Source organism: Erythrolamprus reginae, chromosome 4, assembly GCF_031021105.1.
Source record: "Erythrolamprus reginae isolate rEryReg1 chromosome 4, rEryReg1.hap1, whole genome shotgun sequence".
Taxonomy (NCBI): Eukaryota; Metazoa; Chordata; class Lepidosauria; order Squamata; family Dipsadidae; genus Erythrolamprus; species Erythrolamprus reginae.
In genome coordinates, this window is record NC_091953.1 from 96,494,563 (window position 1) to 96,519,375 (window position 24,813).

The following is a 24,813-nucleotide window of genomic DNA, read 5'->3' on the forward strand; positions in this document are numbered from 1 at the left end:
TTTTTTAAAAATATATATCTAAAATTGTAAATACTGTATTTAAATACTGTATCTAAAATAAATACTGTGTGGGAAGGGTTTATAAACACTTAAAACAATGAAAACTTACCAAACAATTACAATATAAATACTTAAATAAGTACTATCAGTCGATAAATTCCCCATCGCGGATTTCACCTATCGCGGCCGGGTCTGGAACGTAACACCAGCGATAGGTGAGGGACTACTGTATTAGAGATCATGTAGAAACAGAGTTTCTGTAGATTGCAAACCCTCTCACACATCTTTGAAATCCCCTGTTCCATATTAAAAAACATTAATAGAAATCTGAGATTCTCAGGTATACAAATGGGAAGTATGTCTCATTTCATAGTTTCAAGCAGCTTTCTACTGGTATTGAGAGTACACTAAAACATGTTATATTTGCTGTCTCAAGATATGTTGTTGTTATTCAGAGTGTTTCCATCTTGCTTTTATTTTTCAGATAGCTAATATTTATTTTGATCCTGGTTTACAATGTGGAAACCACTGTTATGTAGGTTTGCCTTTTCTGAGTAAATGTAAGTAATAATTTATATAATTAAATATTAAAAGTAAATGTTGTTATTGAAGGCATTTGGATTAAATTGTTGGTTGTTTTTTCTAGCTGAATCAAAAGTACAGCACAGTCTATCAATGCAAGAAGATGCATGGGATTCAGACTGGGAGTTGCATGATAATTTATTCAGAGAATGGATTGGAATAAGAGATTATTCAAACAATCAGTGAGTTTATTTTAAAATATAGTTACATTTCAGTTAACTTAATTTTTAAGATAGGTCACTTCCTTGTTAAAATGTTGTAAATTATATGTATTAAGTAAATAAGAGGGGCAGCATACAAATCGAATTAATAATAATAATAATAATAATAATAATAATAATAATAATAATAATAATAATAAAGAAACAAAAAAGAAATAATTGCAAGAATCAATTTAGACGCTAGAAACTAAAAATAAATCATTCAACAAATATTCTGGAGAATTTATCATAGCTTAAACAGTAACAAATGTTTTTCTAGGCATGCCCATAGAGAAGGTCAGCAAGTCAAGATAGAGGTACATGAGCAACAATGCTTCAACTTTATAAATGAGTGCTTAATGCAAAAAATAGGTGGGATTTTGATTGTACATTCACACTTGCTGTCTTGATCTTGAGACAGAAATGTGTACATGCGCAAATATTATTCTATACAATTCTGATTATATTAGTCTTTTAAACAGTTCAAAGAATTTGCCATATTGTGATTCATAAACTCTTTGCTTCAATACTGTAGAAGCATATGCCATAATAGTGGCTTTTACTAATAATGGTTCTGTTCATTAAATGCATTAAGTGCAAGCAGTCGCTTTTTATGCCCAGGAGATGTTTTAAACAAATCTTCCAATTTCCATATTTATTTATTTTCAGTTAGTTTTCATATTTTCTCCCTCAGAGACAGACATGTGAATTATATATAGAATTATTTCATCATTTTTATCATGCAAAATGTTTTATGTGTTTCTCAATATTATATTCCTCCCTCCTTTGTGTCATTCTAACTAGAGTTAATATATTCTAATGAAATATAATTCTTTTTAAAATAAAATATAATGCAGAGTTGTAAAATTATGGTTTATGTATTATGTAAATTAGATAAACCACTGTTACTTTTTTATTTATTTAATATTTTTTCATTTCTAGGCTGAGTGCTGTGTTTGAAGTGGACACAGATCTTCAAAAGGCTGTAACCTCCAAAATCACAGCGGAATTGGCCTGGCCCTCTTTACTTGGCTCACAGCATCAATTGGATTTCTCACTTACCAATACAAATGGTTCTTCTGTAAGTCGTGGTATTGTTAATAGAGTAAAGCTTAATATTTTTATCCCTTTTATACAATAAATCTGAGTTTAAATTTGTTCATTAGGAAGAAGAAATTGTTTTAGAAAATCCTGCAGATGTTCCCGTTTTTGCTCAGCTTCTTCCAATAGCTCTATACTCTAATCCATCAGTCTTTGTAGATAGGCTACTTGACAGGTAAGGGTTGATATTAACAGGGTTGATAAGGGGATTAACTTTATCCTCCATTGATGCCTTGATGTCATTTGCATTTTAATTATAAGTTCCTTAGGTATTTTTCTGTCTGATTTATGCATAACCACATTTGAAAAGTGAATCTCCCCAATCATATGATCAAGGTTTCCTTAGTGATGGTGACTGGTTTCAAAATGAGAGGGGAGACCGTGGGATCAAAGCCCTGATTCTGCTTGAGGTGCATTTTACATGCATAAAAAGGGGTGGGTCTTAGATTGCTTATGTGCACCTGCAACTTTGAAATAAGCTTCTTTAAGAAAAAACACAGTATTTCACAGTTTTACTATGGAGTGTAATTAACTTAAAATATTATTCAAATATATATCTTTTAATATATCTTTTCAAAGGGATTTCTTCAAATAAATTATATTTTTCTAAATTCATTAATACGGCTAATAAAATATGTTTCTTTTAGATTTAATTTAAGTAAAACAGAAGAGTTCAATTTGAAGACATTAGAATTTCAAGTTTCTAGAAATTGTGTAAGTAACCCTCATCTTGATTTTCTTCAGATGTTAATCTTTGTATAATATAGTAATTAAGAACTACCATATTTTTGGAGTGTAAGATGCATCCTTTCTCCCCTAAAAGAGCACAGAAATGTTTGTGTGTCTTACACATTGAATACCGCCATTTTTTTGCTTCCCAAAGCCCATGTCCCTTTTTTTTTTTTTTGCAAAAAATGGGCCCGTTTTTCTGAAAAATAAGCATTTTTGCCTTACTCCAGTCCTTAGAAGCACTCCGCAAGCCTCCCAAATCCTCTGTGCACTCATTTTTTCCCACAAACTAATGAAAAGTGGGATGCGCAGAGGATTTGGGAGGCCTGCGAAGTGTTTCTAAGAGCTGGGGGAAGGCAAAAATGTCTCCATTTTTGGGGAAAAGGCCCCTTTTTCACCCATTTTTGTGAAAAACGGGGCATGCACAGGGTTTGAGAGGCCTAAAAGCGCTCCAGCAAGTCAGGAAAAACAAAAACTTTTTTTTCTTATTTACCTCTTTGAAATTTTGATGCATCTTATAGTCCAAAAAATACGGTATATATTTAGAATTCTAGGTTCAAATTGTATTTCTTCTATGCATTTAATGAATATCCCAAAGCAAAATGAGCAGCCCTTGGACCATAGATGTATTCCTTTCCCTGCTGTAGTAAGTTGTTCAAAAACGTTTACTTCATAAAAATAAGAACAAATCAAAATTTCCATTCTGCTAAATCACTGTATCGATGCCATGTTCTATACATCTCCCAGAAAACAAAGAGATTTAATTTTTTTAAATGTAGCTCTGATACCAAAATTAGTCTTGCTACTGAAGAAGTCCGTGAGAAACCAAAAGTAATATTGAATTCTATCTGAATATGCACATCTACAAATTGTGCTTTGATTATTAGGACTTTCATGTTTTTACTAAATATATGGATTTGCCTTTTATGCATTGAAATTTAAGAATTCTAATATATGTTGCATTTTATACAATTCTCTAACATCTGAATATTATTCTCTTTTCAAAGGGCCAGACATTGCATAGCTCCACAGGATTTATAGAAGGGGTATCTCGACAGTCAGTTTTAAATGTAATTTTAAAACCTGGTGAAAGAAAATCTATTAAAATAAAATTCACTCCAACCATTAATAAAACGGTTTCATCCCTAATAATAATAAGGTACAGTATGCTTTCTGAATATAATTAACACAAATATTACTTCCGAATTTTGACTATATTTTTTACATTTGACTATATGATTATTCAAGATGACTTGCAATTATTTTGTAGCTATATAAGAAATTAAGTGAAATGTTTTGTTCCAAGTATCATCTGTATACCTGAACCAACTTGAACTTCTTGTCCTAAAAGTATCTTTAATGTACATATGTGCATATATATTTATGGCATCAAATCAACTACAATATTCTTTTTCATAAATATTTTGTATTAGAGCCTTGATAGTGACTGGGCATGCCAGCCTTTGCCCCAGGCCAGCTCCACTGTTCTTGCATGCTTGCTTCCTGCCAACCAGCTGGCCTTCAGATCTGCCATGCATGCGCAGGGCCTTCCTCGATCTTCAGAGGTTCACTCCAGCACGCCTATCTTTCTCTTCCATTTCTGCTGCCCATGCCTTCCCCAATCTCCGGAGGTTCCCCCTACCCCAGAGCACCCTACCTTTGTACTCCCATTTCTGCCATCCACACCAACCTGGAAATCAAAATGGTGCTCACTGCATTAGAGAAGGGAAGATAATTAGCTAAGATTGTATTTTATTTATGTATTGATAATCATGTGGAAAACATACTTGCATGAAGCAACACAGCTGCATTTTTATCAGACCCAATGATAAGCATGGCTCTTTATTTGTCCAGTTGACACATTTATTTCTTTGATGAAGCTATCAGAACACCATAGAGATGTCAACTAGCTAGCAGTGGGCTTAAATTCAGGTAGATTCTGTCCTGTCTAGGGTTAAATGAATTCTTAATTAGTCAGTTGTGTTATGTGTGAAACTATAGATAGTCATGTGCTTTCTAGCATATCAATAATCATTCAAAGCTACAACAATGTTAAATGAGTATTTGTGACCTAGAAACCTGGTACCTGCTTTGCAGTTATGACATTTCAGTGAGCTGTGGTCACATAATTACAATTTCCAGCGTTTCTCATCAACTTCCCACAAAGCAAAGTCAATGCAGAAACCAGTAGGAAATTCAAAATCGCTCTTATGCCTTCTGCTTTTTTTGCCTGCTGCTTTGTGGAGCATCTGCCCATGGCACCCCCTGCAACACTCCCCTTGTACCCATCCACATGCCAATCTGCTTGCCTGTGGCATCCCTGTGGCTCCTGTGAATTCTCCAACTTGCTTGCAGATGGTCCTAGGATTATAATAATAGCCAGGACTTACAGGATTGCAATCACTAAGCAATGTGATCACGTAATGGTGCACTTTATGACCACATCATAAATTGTAGGCACAATTGCCATTGTAAACTAATACAGTGATCCCCCGAGTTTCGCAATCTCGATCTTTGCGAAACGCTATATCGCGCTTTTTCCACCCGATGACGTCACTCCCTTCCTTTCTCATCTTTCTTTCTCTCTCTTTCTCTCTCTTGCTTCTTCCTCTCTCACACTCTCTTCCTCCCTCCCTCTCTCATCTCTTTCTTTCCTTCTCTCTCTTTCTCTATCTCTCCCCCTCTTGCTCTCGAGCGGCGGGCGGCACCCAGGGAAGGTTCCTTCGGCCGCCCACCAGCTGATCTGCTCGGCAGCGCAGTAGCAGCGAGGAGCCGAAGATGGGGTTTCCCCTTTGCGTGGGCAACGGGGAAACCCCATCTTCGGCTCCTCGCTGCTACTGCGCTGCCGAGCAGATCAGCTGGTGGGCGGCCGAAGGAACCTTCCCTGGGTCTTCAACTCCCAGAGCGGCGGACAAGCGGCGGGCGGACAAGCGGAAAAGCGGCGGACAAGCGGCGGGCGGAAAAGCGGCGGGCGGACAAGTGGACAAGCGGCAGACAAGCTGAAAAGTGGCGGACAAGCGGGCAGGCAGGCGGCTCCTCAGCTGCTGGGTCTTCCCAGGTGCGGAAGTAAAAACACCATCTGCGCATGCGCGGCCATGGAAAAAGGGGTGCGCATGCGCAGATGGTGTTTTTACTTCCGCACCACTACATCCCGAAAAATCGATTATCGCGAGGGGTCTTGGAACGGAACCCTCGCGATAATCGGGGGATCACTGTAATTTGGGAGGAACCATGGAATCCTAGTGGACAATCACTTATATATGAGACAGTGTGCAGCAGCAATCAAGCAAATACAGTCCTTGGTTTTATAAACAGAGGTATAGAATCAAAAACACATAAACCTTTGTAAATCCTTAGTAAGACTACACCTGGAATATTGCATCTTGTTTTGGTCACCACATTACAAAAAAATGTTGAGACTTTGAAAAAAAGGGGGCAAAGAAGAACAACTAAGATGATTAAATGCCTGGAGACAAAAACTTGTGAAGAATGGTTGCAGGAATCTAGAGAAAAGAAGGACTAGGAGTGACATGGTTGCAGTATTGGATGAGCCGCCACAAAGGGGTCAACTTATTTTCCAAAGCCTTAGAAGGCAAGACAAGAAACAATAGACAGAAGTTAATCAGGGAGAGACGCAACCTGGAATTAAGAAGAAACTTCCTAATATAACAATTAACTAGTGAAACAATTTGCAGTCAGAAATACTTTGTCACTGGAGGTTTTTTTAGAAGAGATTGGACAACCACCTACCTTAAATGGTATAGGGTCTTCTGTTTAAGCAGGGAGTTGGACTAGAAGATCTCCAAGGTCCCTTCCAGCTCTATTCTGATTGAAATTGAAGTTGAGGAATAGCTTAAAAATAATTAAACATTGTTATATGGTTAATGATATAATGATTCTATTGCTTGTGTTTTATAGAAATAATTTAACAGTAATGGATGTTATAATGGTTAAAGGACAAGGAACAACAGAAAGCATGAAGATTGCAGGAAAAACACCCGGAATAGCCAGTTCATTGAGATTCAAAATCACTGAAGCATTACTAAAAGATTGTACAGAAAGTGAGTATTTTAATCACTAGAGTTAAAACAGCCCATTCCATGAAAAAAGTGCTCAAGAAAGATAGTCAATAAAGTATTACTTTTTTTCTCTTTTTTTAAAAAAAGACTAAATGAAACAAGGGCCATTGCTGGTTTAATAAAAATAAAGAAAACAGATATAAACTAATATCTTTTTTTCAGAAACAACCTATGAATTATAATATCAAATGTTTTGTTTTCTTTATTACAGAAACAAAGTTAAAGGAGCCAAATTTTACTCTGAAAAGAATATTCAAAGTGGAAAATACAGGACAGCTTCAGCTTAACATAAAATCCATGGAAATCAGTGGATATTTATGTGAAGGATATGGATTTAAAATAGTTAATTGCCAAGAACTTGCACTAAGTGCCAATGCCTCTAAAGACATTGTTATATTGTAAGTGTCTTTGTGCTAAATACCGGCATCAATTTCAATTCACAGAATAACCCTAAATTATGTTTCTTTGCATTGTGTACTGTATAAACAATCTCTTTACCAGGAATTTACACAAATCCAGAAATACATTTTGTGTCATACCTGAAATGAATCTTTATATACCCGATGTTCTGCCACACTACTTTAGATTGGCTGCCCTTCAACAGAAACAAAACCTGCAATGTTTCATCTTATAACAAAATCCAGGGGATGTAGGGCAAAGCTACTGCCCATCACTCATTTCTTTACTCCTTTTTGCCTGGCCTGTCCCCACATCTCCCCAGTTTTTTCTTCTCACTTCCACAAACACCCCTAGCATCCCAACAGACTGGTTTTGCTGCATCTGCCCCCAGTACTAAAGTATTTGTGCTTCAGTGGAATATCATATGGGTCTATGCTAAAAGCCCTGATGCCTTCCTGTTTATACAGGTCATATAACATTTTTAATAATCAACTACTCCAGAGTCCAATCTCATCAAATTTATTACAGCCCTAAAGCCAGATACAAGGAAAATATCTAATAAAAAAGTATTACATCCTTCTATAAACATGTTTAACAGAAAAATGTATAATAGAATCCAAAAATAAATATGAATAAAGATACTAAAATAAATCTAAATAAAATGGTATTCTAAAAAGTTGCAAACTTAAGTAATGATGTGGCGTATCATACAAATGGTAACACAGTGGTTCTCAACCTGGGGGTCGGGACCCCTTTGGGGGTTGAATGACCTTTTCGCCATGAGAAAAGATAAATTTATAAATTACCAAAGTTTCTATTCTGCCGCCCTGGAACCTATACCGCTCAAACATATAAAGGGAACACTTAAACAACACAATATAACTCCAAGATAAATCAAGCTTCTGTGAAATCAAACTGTTCAGTTAGGAAGCAACACTGATTGACAATCAATTTCACATGTTGTTGTGGACATTCAACTTTGTACAGAACAAAATATTCAAGGAGAATATTTCATTCATTCAGATCTAGGATGTGATATTTGAATGTTCCCTTTATTTCTTTGAGCAGTATATTTTTACAATCCAACTAATCAGGTGTTGACAGTGGGGGTGTCCCTCTGACCTCCCTGCCAATCAGCTTCAAGCTCTGTTGGTAGAATTGGCGCTAGACTGATGGTTGTGGGTTACCACAGCATGAGGAGCCGTATTAAGGGGTCGCGGCATTAGAAAGGTTGAGAACCACTGTGGTAACAGAAAATTGAGTAATGTGAGAAATTATTTTCAAGTTCTTGTCTGAAAGAGGTAACATTAAATAGAAATCACACTGATGTGATTTTGATTTGACTATTCCAGAATATATAAAAAGGTTAAATCATGGCAACTGGACCAAAGTTCATTAATGAGTTTTGTTAACTCAATCAAGTAACTTCTTCAGTAAAATGAATTTTTTTTGGTGAGGCAGAGAGCCATTAGAATGTACCAACTCTGCCATATTGATTGCAGAGGGTTTCTCTCCAAAATGAAATGCAATATGTAAATGAAGACTCAATCATCCAGGCCAAAAGTATCTAAAAAGGTTAAATTATGACAGCTGGACTAGTTTATTAAATTGAGACATTTTGTTAAATCATCCAAAATGAATAGATAAATAATGAAATGTCTCAGTTTAATAAACTTTGGCCTAGTTGCGATGATTTAATCTTTTTAGATATTTTTGGCCTGGATGATTGAGTTTTCATTTACAGACTACTCCAGAGTTATACATGTATCCTAATTGCTTACTTGGGTCTTTCTGGATACTATACATGACTAAACATGGACTCAGTATGCCACCTTGAGACCAAAATAGCCTATACAGTGATCCCTCGATCATCGCGAGGGTTCCGTTCCAGGACCCCACACGATGATCGATTTTTAGCGAAGTAGCGGTGCGGAAGTAAAAACACCATCTGCGCATGCGCAGATGGTGTTTTTACTTCCACTGCCGCCCGCCCTTCGCCCGCCCACCCCGTTGCTCGCGCCTGGGGTACGCGCGCGCTTGGGGACACCCCAGCTCCGCTTCCCAGCTGGGAAGCGGAGGTGGGGTGTCCCCAAGCGCGCGCGCTTTCCCCAGCAACGCGCGCGCGGTGGGGACACCCTAGCTCCGCTTCCCAGCTGGGAAGCGGAGGTGGGGTGTCCCCAAGCGCGCGCGCTTTCCCCAGCAACGCGCGCGCGGTGGGGGACACCCTAGCTCCGCTTCCCAGCTGGGAAGCAGAGGTGGGGTGTCCCCAAGCTCGCGCGCCGCCGCCCGCCCGCCCACGCTGTTGCCAGCTCCGCTTCCCAGCTGGGAAGCAGCCCCAGCAACGCGCGCGCGGTGGGGACACCCTAGCTCTGCTTCCCAGCTGGGAAGCGGAGGTGGGGTGTCCCCAAGCTCGCGCGCGCTGCCCGCCCGCCCACGCTGTTGCCGGCTCCGCTTCCCAGCTGGGAAGCGGAGCTGGGGTTTCCCGCGCGCGTGCCGCCCGCCAGCCCACGCCGTTGCTCGCGCTGCCGCTGGGGTCTTACCGGGGCAAGAGGGGGAAGACCCAGGGAAGCCTCTGCCCGGCGGGGAAACTCCACCATCTACGCATGCGTGGAAGGGCACGCATGCGCAGATGGTGGAGTTTACTTCCGGGTTGAAAACTCGCGATATAGCCCTTTCGCGATCCTCGAGGACGCGAAACTCGAGGGATCACTGTACTTAAATAGCCTAAATATCCAAGAACCTTGTGGATTATAGAATATGAGAGTTTATTAGACATATTCTCACTATTCCTCTCCATTATCTACAATTGGGGCAGGAACAAATTATACTGGATGTTCTATGAAGTTCCTTGTATTTTTCAATAGTTTATACACTCCCATATTATTTTACTTACATATAACTTGCCATGAACACTCAAAAATGTTTCATAATGAAAAATGGTAGGATTACATGGTGGAAGAAATAAAGCAAAATTCAAGCAGGATCCAAATGTGAAAGGATTTTCTTTTTTTAAATAAAAGCATTCACATGCTTCACTTTTTCAGTATTGTTGCATGGTTGTTTTAACAAGAATTGAAGTTATTACATCGGTTGTTGTTGGACCATCAAAAATGACATTTACCTTTAGAAAGGCTCTAAGTTAATTTGAAGTTGCTTTTTTGTTATTGTTGTAAATGATGATAACCTGGATAAGTAGAAAGTCTGTTTTTATTCCAACAGGTTTACACCAGATTTCACTACTTCCAGAGTCATTCGTGAATTGAAACTAACCACAGCAGGAGGCTCAGAATTTATATTTGTATTAAACGCATCTCTTCCCTATCATATGTTAGCAACTTGTGCAGAAGCTTTGCCAAGACCGAATTGGGAGTTGGCACTGTACATAGTAGTCTCAGGAATAATGAGGTATTAAGCATCTTTTTTTTTTAGTATTTTATTTACTGATGCTCTCTACCTGTTAAGAAAATAAATCTTCATGCAAGTAGTCCCCAACCCATGCCCACAGTTGGGACCAGAATTTCCATCATAAATTAATGTAGTATTAAGTCAAATAATCATGTAGCCAGACCCAATTTTACAACTATTTTACCTTTGTCATTAAATGATCACGTTGTTAAGTGAATCCAGCTTCCCCAATTGTGTATTTGTTGGAAACTGGGAAAGTCACAATTGTAATCAAGTGAGTGTGGAATTTTGCAACTAGTCATAAATGGATTACTACTTGCACTTGGTAGCTATTTTTTTTTTTATAAATTGAAGCAGTAAAAACTAAAACAAATCCTATCGGACTGATTGAATCAATATTTAAGTTTATGTTGTATATTTTATAGTTTAGTAAATTAAGGAATTTTATAATTAGTATCAGTTCAAACAGACCACCATTGTATCTTTTGATTTTTAGGTATTAAAAGCACTTATTAAAAGCACTTACAATTTCCTTGCAGTGTGCTCTTCCTTTTGGTAATTGGAACGGCCTATTTAGAAGCTCAAGGAATTTGGGAACCATTTAGAAGGCGACTTTCCTTTGAAGCTTCCAATCCTCCTTTTGATATGGGAAGACCATTCGATCTCAGGAGAATACTTGGAATTTCATCTGATGGAAAGTATGGCTTTACTTAGAAATTGAATGCTTTCAAAGGGAGAGTTTCATTAATGTATGTTCATTAATGTAATTAATGAATTAATGTAGCTGTCCTGAGTCCTTTGGGATTGGGCGGCATAGAAGTTGAATGAATGAATGAATGAAATAAAATAAAATAAAATAAAATAACTGTTTGTACTGGGCTTGCAACATAGAGCAGATCTGTGTACATAATAATTATGGAATTAAAACTCACTGAGCAAATGCGCTGTTTATATTATCTTGCCTAATGCCAATTAATGTATTATTTTCCCAAAATTGGATCATCAATTTTAAGGGGGGGGGGGGGGAGAGAGAAATCTGAAGATTATTTTAATCCTGGATGTATGTCAAATTAGTAAATCTATGTTATGTGTCTTATATTTTGTAGCAATAGAAGCAGAAAATAAATCAAAATGCGAAGATAAATTATAATGAACACCTTTATCTTTATCCTAATATACAGATCCTTTGGAATGATTCTATCGTGTTCTTGAATATATTATAAGTGATGCATGAGACTAGCGTTTGGTTATTTGCAGAACTTTAAGGATAATATGTGATTGAAATTCAATTATACAGAAAATATGCACATGAAGAAAGAATGGCAATGGAATCTTAAAAGGGGGGTTAACAGTAATTACAGAATGAAAACTTGTTTATACATTGAGCTGTTAGATCAAAATTAAGCATTAATTCCACATATTCACTGTATTAAAAATTTAATTTAATACCCAGTCATTAAAATCTCATGCATTTTAGTAAGTAGGTCAGACCCCATATTATAAATATTTGCATTGTGAGATTTAAAGGCGGTTATTTCTCTTTCAGCTTGAATCCCCTTGGATCAGAGTCAAATCACAGTTCTTCCAGAGGAATCTATGGACCAGGAAATTCCTCATCACGATCCAGTGCAGGAAGTCATAAGCAATGTAACTCATCAGTGAATCTACACAGCAATAGAAATTCAATTGAAGTTGATAATATGAGATTTAAAAACAGTTCTAATATTGCAAACAGAACTTCTGTGCAGGCAGGTTCTGCACAGTCTACGAACAGAGCAGGTTCTGTCTGCTTGGATTCTAATGCTGCAACTCAGAGTCATGCAGCAGGCAGAAAATCTAGAAGTACAAAACAAAATTTGCAATCAAACCAGCAGCATGCATCAGTTTTACTAGAGCAACATTTACCGGAGCTACCAGTGGTATCTCAGCAACAAGAGCAGCAGAACGAAAATTCCTCATCACAAATGCAGCAGCCTGCACCTTCACATTCAGAATGTGCTAATAACACAAGGCATAGTTCAGAAGACTCTGATATTGCCACTCTCATGGAAACCATGGATAAAGACTTTGATCACCCAGAATCACCTTCTCCAGAGGTGTTTACAGAACAACCGCCTTCGCCAGTACCAAAAAATAAAGGTAATAAATTCCTGATTAACTGTACTTTTAAGTAGCATATAAAATTAAAATGGGTTCCAAACAAGACAAGACTGTATCATACATTTCTTCTTTATAAGCAAGCCACTGTAAGGTTTTACTCATCTGAGTTAGCAACCTCTAATATACAGGTAATTCTTGACTTATAATTAACAATTGAACTAGGCAAGGATTCCTGTCGCTCCCACTGACCGTCACAGGCGCAGCGGTGTGAGATTCGGCTTCTGTGTAGGAAGCCAAATTTCATGTAGGACATGAGAGATTTCGCCAATTTTTCAGCAATTTCTTTGTTTCCATGCATGCATAGAAGCAAAAAATGCTGAAAATCGTCAAAATCTCAATTTTGCGCAATATTTGACTTCCTGCGCATGCACAGAGGCCAAATCTCGTGCATGCACGTGTGCCCGCCTGCTGGTCAAGCAGAGCTGCGCACCCAGCTCCATTTTCGCTCTATAGAATGGCCCATATTGACAGGAACCCATTACTGAATTGAACCCAAAAAAATTATGTTGCTAAACAAGATAGTTATTAAATGAGTTTTGCCTCATTTTACAGCTTTTCTTGCCATACCTATTAAGTGAGTCGCTGCAGTTGTGAAGTCAGTAAAACTGTTGTTAAGTGAATCTAGCTTGCCCATAGACTTAGCTTCTCAAAAGTTCGGAAAAGATGACCACATGATCCCATGCCACCATAAATATGAATTGGTTGCCAAGCATCTGAATTTTGATCACATGACAATGGGGATGCTCCAGTGGTCATAAGCTTCAAATGGTTGAAAATGGAGAACTACCTGTATCGCTGAGCTTATCAAGAGATTGGTGATTTGGAGAAGTATTGCTGTATAACAGAGATGACAGAAGAGGCAATAACTTATACTCATGCTCCTTCCATAATTTGGGGGGGGGGGGGGGGGGGAGAGAAAGAGAACCACTATTGCATATTTTAGAAGTGGGCCAGAATTGTTTTTAGAGATAATACAGAATTTGGGCAGCTGGTCTAACATTTTAATATGTGTGAATATGTCAATGAAGAAGAATCTTCGGAATCAAAATAAACCTTAACAGTTATGTTTTCAAGCTTTAAAAATGTGAACATACACAAATGCTTCCTTGTATACACAAATGCACACACACACCATGATTTTTGGATACACTAAAGGTCAACACTGTACAAGGTTTTGAAACTATTATTATCTATCAAAATACATTACCCGTAAGTAGTGTTGGGCGAACTGAACTTGCACAGTTCGGGCTCGTGCCGAACTTTGCAGTGTTTGACATCCCGAACCCGAACTTTTTTAAAAGTTCGGGTTCGGCGTTTGCCTCGAACACCGCGAAGCGCCGCCACCCAGAAGGACAGTGGGGGAATCCCATATTGGGATTCCAGGGGCGGAGCTTTGACGTCAAGGAGACTCCTTCCTGACCGGCTGAAACAGGGAGTTGAGGAGGAAATAAAGCCACGGGCCAGGAAGGAGTCCTCCGTGACGTCAAAGCTCCACCCCCGGAATCCCATCGTGGGATTCCCCACCTCCTTTTGCTTCCTTTTATTTTTACGGAAAAGGACGCCACATTAATTAACCTAGTTTTGTAGGCTCATGGAGAGTTAATGCCTAGAATCTCTAGTTTCCCCCTTCATCTCCAAGCAGTGAGACCCATGTGAGACCACTGTTTTGCAAGTCTTCTCGCAAGGAGCAGCCTTCTAGAACACTTGTAGGCAACCTTAAATCCTCGCCTTATTGAAATAGCTTCCAAGGGCCCAGCCTATTTACCAGTTCTTTTTTGCACATAGTCAGCATGAACTTTCATAAACACACTTTCAGTCCAAAGCCTTCTTTCTTTAGTATTGTTATTTGGACCAATTTCTTGCAATTTCTTAGCCACTATGCCATTATCCAGGCTTCCTGAAATAGTTTAGCTAGACTCTTTACTGATTCTTCCATAGTTGCTTACCATATTTGGATAGACTTTCCATCAGTTTCCATCTCCTGACTTAGAAGCAGGCAAATGCTGATCTAGAAAAAAATGTGTGTTTTTTTTAAATGCTGACTGCACAGAACTGCTTAGCAGGCAGCATGTTATTTAGACTTGGCTTAAAAAGTGTTATCCTCTAAAGAGAATCATAGAAATAATAAACAGTTGTTGTCTTATTCACAAAACAATGTGATAAAGTGTTTCCTAAATAGAAAATCAATAGCAATTGGATTTGAGCAAACTTAAGCCACTATAAACAGCCAATCTCTTTCTAGCCTCCAATCTGCAAAGAGGCAAGATAAAGCTATTTCATTTTCTGCCTAAAAAATTCCACTGCAATAATTCAATTTGCCAACCACCATGGAAATAATTATGTTCCCATTATAATCATTCATTTTGCAGCAAAGTGCTGAATCTCATACTATATCATACACATAAATGTAATTGTAAAGCTGTTAAAAAAAAGAGCAATTCAAGCCAATCTCAAGACCAATGCTTCACATGCAGGCTTGACACTGGAACTTGACTGTATTAGCAGAGACCTCAAAATGAATTACTGATTGAAATATGGACAAAATTTTCTCTTTATCCCAGTTAATTCTTGTCAAGAAGTTTGACCTTTTTTGGGGTGGGGGAGTATAGCCTCACACTTAATCTATTGTGGATTCCCAGTGTTTCTCAGGACCTTATAAAATTTCAAGAAATATATCCTGGTTTGAGACAAACAAAGATGTTCAGGAATAGAGTAGAATTTCTTACCTGTATAACAACCTGTAGAATCGGCCCTTTTAATGTACATTTATACAGAATTCTCTCTAACCCTCACAAAAGAGATTGTTTTCCTAGGCTTACTGCTTTGAGTTCTGGAAGGGAAGTATAGCAACCTTCACTTCCAAAATCAAATCTGTTCCTGTAGGAAGGGCATCACTGAATCATCATCATATGTACTGCTGAGTTATCTAGTGTATCATATTATCATTTTTTTAAACCACTTCAACCACCAAACTAAATTACCGTGTAAGAGAATACAGTGATCCCTCGAGTTTCACGATCTCGATCTTTGCGAAACGCTATATCGCGATTTTTCCACCCGATGACGTCACTCCCTTCCTTTCTCATCTTTCTTTCTCTCTCTCTTTATCTTGCTTCTTCCTCTCTCACACTCTCTTCCTCCCTCTCTCATCTCTTTCTTTCCTTCTCTCTCTTTCTCTATCTCTCCCCCTCTTGCTCTCGAGCGGCGGGCGGCACCCAGGGAAGGTTCTTTCGGCCGCCCAGCAGCTGATCTGCTCGGCAGCGCAGTAGCAGCGAGGAGCCGAAGATGGGGTTTCCCCTTTGCGTGGGCAATGGGGAAACCCCATCTTCGGCTCCTCGCTGCTACTGCGCTGCCGAGCAGATCAGCTGGTGGGCGGTCGAAAGAACCTTCCCTGGGTCTTCAACTCCCAGAATTCCCCGCTGCCCACGCGGTGGACAAGCGGCGGGCGGAAAAGCGGCGGGCGGAAAAGCGGGTGGACAAGCGGCGGGCGGACAAGCGGCGGGCGGGAAAGCAGCGGGCGGGAAAGCGGCGGGCAGGCAGGCGGCTCCTCAGCTGCTGGGCGGCGGAAGGAACCTTCCCTGGGTCTTCCCAGGTGCGGAAGTAAAAACACCATCTGCGCATGCGCGGCCATGGAAAAAGGGGCGCGCATGCGCAGATGGTGTTTTTACTTCCGCACCACTACATTGCGAAAAATCGAGTATCGCGAGGGGTCTTGGAACGTAACCCTCGCGATACTCGAGGGATCACTGTACATTTTTTCTATTATTTATAATTCCTTAAAAATGTAGAAAAATATAGCAATAATACTTTCTAAGTTTATTTTTGAACTTTCCTTTTGTCAGTCTGAGGTTATGCCCCCCGCCCTCCCCGTATTGAAAATAATGCTTCCTAGAATCTTATTCCCAAATTGCTTTGTCATGACCACTATAAGAACAATCCAAAGCAGAAATTAGTTTATATCAGAATGTCTCATGTAAGAATGCATCTAGCTATGATTTTCTTTTTTACTATTTTAGTTTGATATCTGTTTGTTTAATGTTTTATAAACAATGTTGGTCTGTGACATTTAATACATTTTGAAACAATGTAACTAACTTTATTATCCTAGGGAAAGGGAAACAATTTCAGCGAAAACCTAAGCCCCCAAAGAAGCGTGAAGAAAAGGAACACAGGGGAAAGGGTAGGCAACAAGAGGATGAGTTAAGAGATGCTCTAGCAGATGATGACAGTTCTTCAACCACAACAGAAACTTCAAACCCAGATACAGAAACTGTTTTGAAAGAGGTAAAGAATTTTAATAGGAATAGCTTGGATAGCATTTTAAAAACTAGAATATTGTCTATTCAATGTCTTCAGTAGATCTTTTTTTAATTATCAATATCACTGCATTTTTAAAGTTTTAGATCAGCCTGTTTCAGAAATAAACAAGCAGATATATTATTTGATTTGGTGGTCCTCTTCCATTTGTTGCTATATTTTATAGTGTTAAAATATGAGGCAATTTTGTGCCGAACCTTTAGCAAAGTTCCTTTCTGTGCCCTAATTCACAATTAATTCACAAAACCAATAGATTGGAAGAGTAGAATTAGGGCCAATCAACAATGCAGGCAATAGTAAGTATCCAGAGTTTTAGAGAGATACAAAATGTTCTTTGGACAAACCATCCATAGCTATAAGGCAAAGCATAATATAAAAGTGATTATTTACTTAAAGATCTGTCCAAGTGGTCTTTAAAATTTGAAATAGCTTTTAGGAAGTAAACTCAGGAAACAGATGTAAACAGGTTTCAAATTTCTAAATTGCCAAATTTAGAATGAAAAACTAAATTATATGATTAACAGGCTATTTCTGGAAGGTAGAATTATATTAATCCAGCTTCTTAGATAAGGAAAGAATGACATTGTGTAAGACTAATCCATAATGTTTAATAAATATGTGGTCATTTTTGTGAGATGGATTGGAGAAAAAACTAAGAAGAAGCAATTTTTCCCATAGGAATCAATGTAAAAACGAATAATGTGTGCAATCCCAAAACTCACCCCTCTTGCCTTATTATCGCCGGCATTCGGATCCTTGTTTGGGGGGCGGGTGGAGGAAGGGGGGAAGACAGCGGGGGCTGCCTGGAAGGAGCCTTATGGGTGGATTGAGACGCGCAGGAAGCTGCCTGGTGGCTTGTCCGACAGCTTTCGGTCAAGGAGAGTTGGGAAGCCGGTCATATGCCAGCTGGTGGAAGACGCTGAAGCGGGGACGGAGCGACTGGGCGAGGTGCCCCCCTTTCTCCACCTCCCCCTATTCCAATCTCCCACTACTCTTTTTGTGAAATACCGTATATACTCGAGTATAAGTCGGGTTTTTTTAGCCCAAAAATGGGCTGAAAAACCCGACCTCGACTTATAATCGGGTGACTGACATGTCACCACAAGAGGGCGCAAGCGGCTGAGGGAAAGACAGCCGTCTGCCTTTGCTTCAGCTAGAAAGAAGCGGCAACTGCCCGGTCAAGAAGCAAGAATCCACCTAGCCAAACGGCTTTTTTCTTGTTTAGCGCGGCGTTCAAGTGGTTGGCAGGTTCCTTTGCTTGCACGCAAGAGCCAACCACTCGAACGCCACGCTAAACAAGAAAAAAGCCGTTTGGCTAGGGGGTAGATTCTTGCTTCTTAACCGGGCAGTTGCCCCCTCTCCCAGAACTTCTTTGGAGCTGAAGCAAAGGCAGACGGCTGTCTTTCCCTAAGCCGCTTCCTGGAGACCGCTAAAGATACCGCTCTGGGAGAGGGGGCAACTGCCCGGTTAAGAAGCAAGAATTTCCCCCCCCCAGCCAAACGGCTTTTTTCTTGTTTAGCGCGGCGTTCGAGTGGTTGGCTCTTGCGTGCAAGCAAAGGAACCTGCCAACCACTCGAACGCCACGCTAAACAAGAAAAAAGCCGTTTCGCTGGGGGGGGGGAATTCTTGTTTCTTAAACCGGGAGCAGTTGCCCCCTCTCCCAAAGCGATGTCCCAAAGCGGTCTCCGGGAAGCGACCGAGGGAAAGGCAATCGTCTGCCTTTCCTTCAGCTCAAAAGAGAAGGCAAATGCCCTGCCTTCCCCCAGCCGGTTAACCGAGCGCTTCAAGTTAACCGGCTGGGGGAAGGCGGGGCATTTGCCTCCTCTTTCGGGCTGAAGGAAAGGCAGACGATTGCCTTTCCCTCGGTCGCTTCCCGGAGACCGCTTTGGGACATCGCTTTGGGAGAGGCGGCAACTCCTCCCAGTTAAGAAGCAAGAATTTCCCCCCCCCCAGCCAAACGGCTTTTTTCTTGTTTAGCGCTGCGTTCGAGTGGTTGGCTCTTGCGTGCAAGCAAAGGAACCTGCCAACCACTCGAACGCCACGCTAAACAAGAAAAAAGCCGTTTCGCTGGGGGGGGGGATTCTTGCTTCTTAAACCGGGAGCAGTTGCCGCCTCTCCCAAAGCGATGTCCCAAAGCGGTCTCCGGGAAGCGACCGAGGGAAAGGCAATCGTCTGCCTTTCCTTCAGCCCGAAAGAGGAGGCAAATGCCCCGCCTTCCCCCAGCCGGTTAACTTGAAGCGCTCGGTTAACCGGCTGGGGGAAGGCAGGGCATTTGCCTTCTCTTTTGAGCTGAAGGAAAGGCAGACGATTGCCTTTCCCTCGGTCGCTTCCCGGAGACCGCTTTGGAACGTTGCTTTGCTTGCGCCTGCCTCTCCTACAGCGGAGAGAGGCGGCAAATGGCCAGCCCTTCCCCCACCCGCTTAGCTGAGCCCTTCGGGAAGGTGCCGCCTGTCTTCGCTGTAGGAAAGGCAGGCACATCCGAAGCGCGTGGGGAAGTGGCTGTGGGAGGCAACGACATTCCTAAGCCGGTGAGGTGTGGGGGGGGGGGGGTGGCGAGAAGATAGAAGCAAGAATCCCCCCCCCCCAGCTTTTCCCCCCTCTCCCCGCAAGAAAAGGAGCCAGCCAAACACTCCAATGCCGCGCTAGAGGGGGGGAAAAGCCGATGAGGTGTGTGTGGGGGGGTGGATTCTTGCTTGTCTTCTCAACACCCCCTCACCCCACCTCTCGGGAAGAGAGCAACAGGAAAGGACGCGGTTTTCTTCTGCCGGGTCGAGGACAAAGCGGGTGTTGAGGGCGGCGGCCGAGCAACATTTCAGCGGGGAGAAAACCCCAAGCTGAGAGTGCCTTTTAAAATCACTCTCCTCTCAGCCTCGGCAAGCTGCCGAGAAGTGGGGTTTTCGGAGTGGGGAGGCAAAAACGCTCAGAATGTCACCAACGAGGCATTTCTCCAAGGGGCGGGGGTCCCTAAACTTTCCTTTAACCCCAGCGGACACAAAGATGGGAATGCGTGGTCCTTGCCAGCCACCCATCTGCGGGGGCTGCCCCGCGCCAAGGCAGAATTAAATTCAACAACCAAAATATTATATTTTTAAAAAACATACTTTTTTGACAGTTTGTTTGCCTTTTAAGACATCTCTCTGGCTGTGCCTAATGTCAACAATAAAATTTTTTGCCAGGTGAATTTTTTTTTGCCAGATTAGCTATGGATCTCACTGAAGAAATTTTAAAGAATACTCAAAATGATTCTTCATTTGCTTTGTAACCTTAAATAAAAAAACAATACAGTATTGACTCTGTAATTTACCCGGGGAGGGGACAGGAGGGGGGCGCAGACAGACAGGAAAGGAAGACAGACAGACAGACAGACAGACAGACAGACAGAGACCTATGACCACAATTGAGCTCAAAATTTGTTGTTAAGCAAAAGCATTGTTAAGTGAAAATCACCACATTTTACTCAATCCATGACATTTCCTAGCTCTAACAGTGATGTGCAAGCTAGGGAAGTACCGGTACATCTGAAGACATGTGTAATGTTCTAGTTATGGTTAACTGTGTGGCAGAAAGTGGACTCTGGGTTTGTTTTCCTATTACAGTGAGGTTGAATGTACCATATATAATTTTACAAGAGCTCTCTCTCTTTCTCTCTCTGTATATACACATACAGTTTATATAGTAGATAATGTACAGTATATTTTTGTGTGCCTGTGTGTAATATTTATTTACACATATGGCATATATACATAGAATTAAGTATATTTTGGATGTTCAGTAATTGTAAATATAGAGGGAAATTGTATCTCTTTGAGGCAAGGAGAGGTCAAGTATCCTAACCCTAACCCAAACCAGCAGGAGCAGGGGATTAAGGTATGGTAAGTACCTAGGTACTTGCAATTTTTTTGCCTATACCTGCCTTGGGGGATATATACCTGTTTACCCTCTTTTAAACTTACAGAGCTAGTTTACTGGCTTTCTTTGAAATAAATATTCTAAAATATTTAATCTACTGATGCCTCAATTGATGTAATTTTATTGGTTTCCATTTTTATAAGTTACCAGTAGCCGCTGCAATTTCCACCCTCGACTTATACAGGGGTTTATAAATTTTCCCAGTTTTTGTGGCAAAAGTAGGCGCCTCGACTTATAGTCGGAGCGACTTATACTCGAGTATATACGGTAATACTTTCTAAATTTATTTTTGAACTTTCCTTTTGTCAGTCTGAGGTTATGCCCCCGCCCTCCCCATATTGAAAATAATGCTTCCTAGAATCTTATTCCCAAATTGAATATATTTAAAGGTTTCAGTCATGCCATTTCTACTTTCAGGAGCCAGAAAAACAAAAGGGAAAACAGATAATGCCAGAGAAACAGGAAAATGAAATACATGTAAAGCAGAAAAGTAAAAAAATATCAATGAGCAAGAAAGAGGCTCCAACAGATTTAAAGCCAAGGTAATTACATACAATCATAGTACAATCCAAATAGTTTTACATTCTTTACTAAGTTTATGGAAATGATGTGGTCTTTGATCTCAGTTGTCGCGTGATTTACATAAATGAATCAGTAACTCAGTCTTCTAAACCAGTGTTTCCCAACCGGTGTGCCGTGGCACACCGGTGTGCCGCGAGACATGGTCAGGTGTGCTGCGAAGAAATAAGCTCAGCTTCTGGTCTCGCAACTTTTTGCGAAGAGAAAAAATTTGTGAGACCGGAAGCTGAGCTTGCTTCTTTGCGCCTTCCAAGTTTTCCAGCAGCTGCGGCGCCCCGCCCGGCTGGAGCTTCCCTGTCAGCAGGTGAGCTTTGGGGCTTGGTGGGAGGGCAGCGGCAGCGGGAGGGCGGTGCGCAGCGGGAGGGTGATGGCGGCAGCAGCGGGCAGGAGCCATGCCGTGGGGCAGTGGCAGGGTGGTCCCTCTCTCTCTCCCCCTCTCTTGCTTTCTCTTTCTCTCCCCCCCTCTCCCTCTCTCTTTCTCCCAGTAGCCATGGGGCGACGTCAGGGTGATCAGCTGTGAGGCGGAGCTACGGAACAGAGGAACAGAGGCACCGACAGCGGCGGCTGGAAATGCTGGAATTGCGTGGCTGGCACTTGCCTGCTGGCTGGACCAGGACGGAGGCTCAAGCCCCACGTCCATGCCCAGCGCAACGCCAGAAATGTACAGCGTCTAGCCACCGCCGTCTGTGCCTCCGTTCTGGAGCTCCACTTCACAGCTGATCACCCTGCCGTCGCCCCACGGCTACTGGATAGAAAGAGAGAGAAAGAGATAGCAAGAGAGGGAGAGAGAGAGGGAGAGAAAGAGATAGCAAGAGAGGGAGAGAGAGAGGAAGAGAGGGGGAGAGAGAGAAAGATAGCAAGAGAGGGAGAGAGAGGGGGGGGAGAGAAAGAAGGAGAGAGAGGGGGTAGAGAAAGAAAAAGAGAAAAAGAGAGAGAGAGAAAGAGAGAGGGGGAACAGAGAAAGAGAGAAAGACAGCAAGAGAGAGAAAGCAAGAGAGAGAGAGAAAGAGGGGGGAAGGAGGGTGAGGGAAAGACAGAGAGAGGGAAGGAGGGCAAAAAAAGAGAGGAAGGAAGGGAGAAACAAAGAGAGATGGAGAGAGAGGGGAAAGAAAGAGGAGGGAAGGGAGAGAGAGAGAGAAAGAGGGAGAGAGAAAAATAGAGCGAAAGGGAGGAAGAGAGATATTTTTTGTCCAAACTTTTTTTTACACACACACCCCCGCCCCCCCCCCCCGCCCCCGCTCAATGTTCCCCAGGATTTTGTAAATGTGAATAATGTGCCGCGGCTCAAAAAAGTTGGGAAACACTGTTCTAAACTGAGAAAAGGAGAATTATAATTAATTTTTGCCCAACATAAGTCTTTCTGCAAATAAAATGTAATCAGACATTTTTCTGCTCTTACAACAATTAAATCTAAGATACCATATTAATGAATATCAGAGAAGCTGATAATCTGTTCTGCATTTTAGGAATGTAATATTTTTTTCGTCAGTCAGTCTACTACAAAGGCTTTTTTTTGTGCTTGTAATTTTGCTTTAGTTCCTTTGAGGCATCATGTTCATCACTTGAAAGTAAACAGCACAAAAACTTTTCATCAAAGCTATCTGCTCCGCATACATGCACGAGTGGGCTCAAATCAAGAAACTTCCAGAAAATGAAAGGTATGGTTTAACACTGCTAAAATAAAGATTTTTGAAATAATTTGAAATGAGCTTCAGTTCTCTTTTATTCTTTATTGATCTTACATATGAGGCTAAAGAAGTTTCTTATCAATTATAGCTTTTCTATTATTATTATTTCTCTGTAGGTACAAGCATGAAAATGATGAATAGCAGGCCATCATCATTAGCAAAGTTTTTCTCTAGTGGCTCTGGTCAAGAATTAGGCAATACCAGCAGTTCAGAAGGAGAAAAAGATTCACCACCACCAGAGTGGGATTCAGTACCAATTCACAAAGAAGGCAGCTGTAAGTATCCGCCAAGTCATGAGTATGCAAACAGTTTGTGTAGAACAGCTTGTTTTAACTTTGACTTATGTCCAAATTGAAACATATGTGCTATATTAGATTTGACCTGCCTAAAACAGAGCTGTTTTGTTTTTGGTATAAATGAAAATAGGATTCTTCTCAATGTGTTGGATGGATTAAAAATTAGACCAAAAAGAGTTCTAAAGGTTTCTTTTAATATCCTGCAGGGGGACCATCAGTGGTGATAGTTGAGGAGAGGGAAGGTGCTGGGAAGTTTGGAGGCATTCAGCAAAACCTTTTCAAAACACTACATTTTGTGTCAGGTTTGGGGGGGGGGGAGGATATTTTCCATTTCATGCATCTCTCCCATGGATCAGTTCAACTTTATGATGACATAGCTATTTTTTCCAATTTTTTTTCAACAAAACAATAAAGGGAAGGTGAAGTGAAACCTATACCTATTCTGAAGGTTATCTACATGCTGCTAAAATTCTATCCTCAACATTAAACTGCATTATACTGCTACAGTTTTTTTGACTCAAGATGCCTAAAATCCACTAACTTAAAGAATGTATAAAAATCTGGAACTCATTACTTTAGCAGAATTGAAATTTCCACAATACTTAGTCTAATTTTATTTGCAAGGTTGTGACCATTGTAGTACCTCCAATATATCCTGCTTCCGGCAAGGAAAGGCAATGGATAAGGAGGCGGGAAGTTGGAAGTTGTTTCCACTCCCACTGCTTTTCTCTGAAACCATCATCCAAGGAGTCACAGATTCTCTAATTAAATACAAAAGATTATTTACACAAGAATTACTATTTTTCAAACCTTGCCGCACCTCTTTAGTAAGTTCTTCTGCAATGAGAGCTTGACAGAATTTCTGAAGCTCATATATATCAGAAGACTTTCATTCTTTTCTTAGTGATGATAATTGGAATTTCTTTTGTACAGTTCAAGACCAAACACCCATTTCAGTTTTTCACTGAATAGGGAAAATTGCTAAAATGTTCAAACTTAAAATATCACAAGATTTTTCTTTAAAATGAATGTAAAAGGATGTTCACACAGTCCTTTAGTAAGATACATTGAAACTTAAGATATATTGAAAGAGTTATTTTTAACCACCACCATCCCAAACTGTCCTAGGAAAAACTATTATAAAAATAGAGGGGAGGTGGGTGAGAGTTTTGAAACTATTTTTGCAAATTAGATGTACTGGCCTTCACCGCCCCTCCCTAGTTTTTATTGAATAACATGCAGCCTTAAGTAGCATATACAGTGGTACCTCATCTTACAAACGCATCTTCTAATGAACTCTTCGAGATACGAACCCGGTGTTTAAGATTTTTTTGCCTCTTCCGTACTATTTTCACCTTATGAACCCAAG

General features: G+C 40.6%; 1 protein-coding gene across 1 annotated transcript in view; it reads left to right on the forward strand.

The window, feature by feature from the left end:
* Positions 1-24,813, forward strand: part of TMEM131 (transmembrane protein 131) — a 99,109-nt gene that overhangs the window by 66,753 nt on the left and 7,543 nt on the right. The window contains exons 21-35 of the mRNA XM_070751003.1: positions 485-560; positions 647-764; positions 1,725-1,863; positions 1,949-2,058; positions 2,531-2,597; positions 3,620-3,771; positions 6,531-6,673; positions 6,903-7,089; positions 10,310-10,495; positions 11,035-11,193; positions 12,042-12,634; positions 16,764-16,939; positions 21,299-21,423; positions 22,997-23,118; positions 23,265-23,423. Of these exons, the coding sequence (XP_070607104.1) occupies positions 485-560; positions 647-764; positions 1,725-1,863; positions 1,949-2,058; positions 2,531-2,597; positions 3,620-3,771; positions 6,531-6,673; positions 6,903-7,089; positions 10,310-10,495; positions 11,035-11,193; positions 12,042-12,634; positions 16,764-16,939; positions 21,299-21,423; positions 22,997-23,118; positions 23,265-23,423 (2,512 nt within the window). The remainder of the gene's footprint in view (positions 1-484; positions 561-646; positions 765-1,724; positions 1,864-1,948; positions 2,059-2,530; positions 2,598-3,619; positions 3,772-6,530; positions 6,674-6,902; positions 7,090-10,309; positions 10,496-11,034; positions 11,194-12,041; positions 12,635-16,763; positions 16,940-21,298; positions 21,424-22,996; positions 23,119-23,264; positions 23,424-24,813) is intronic.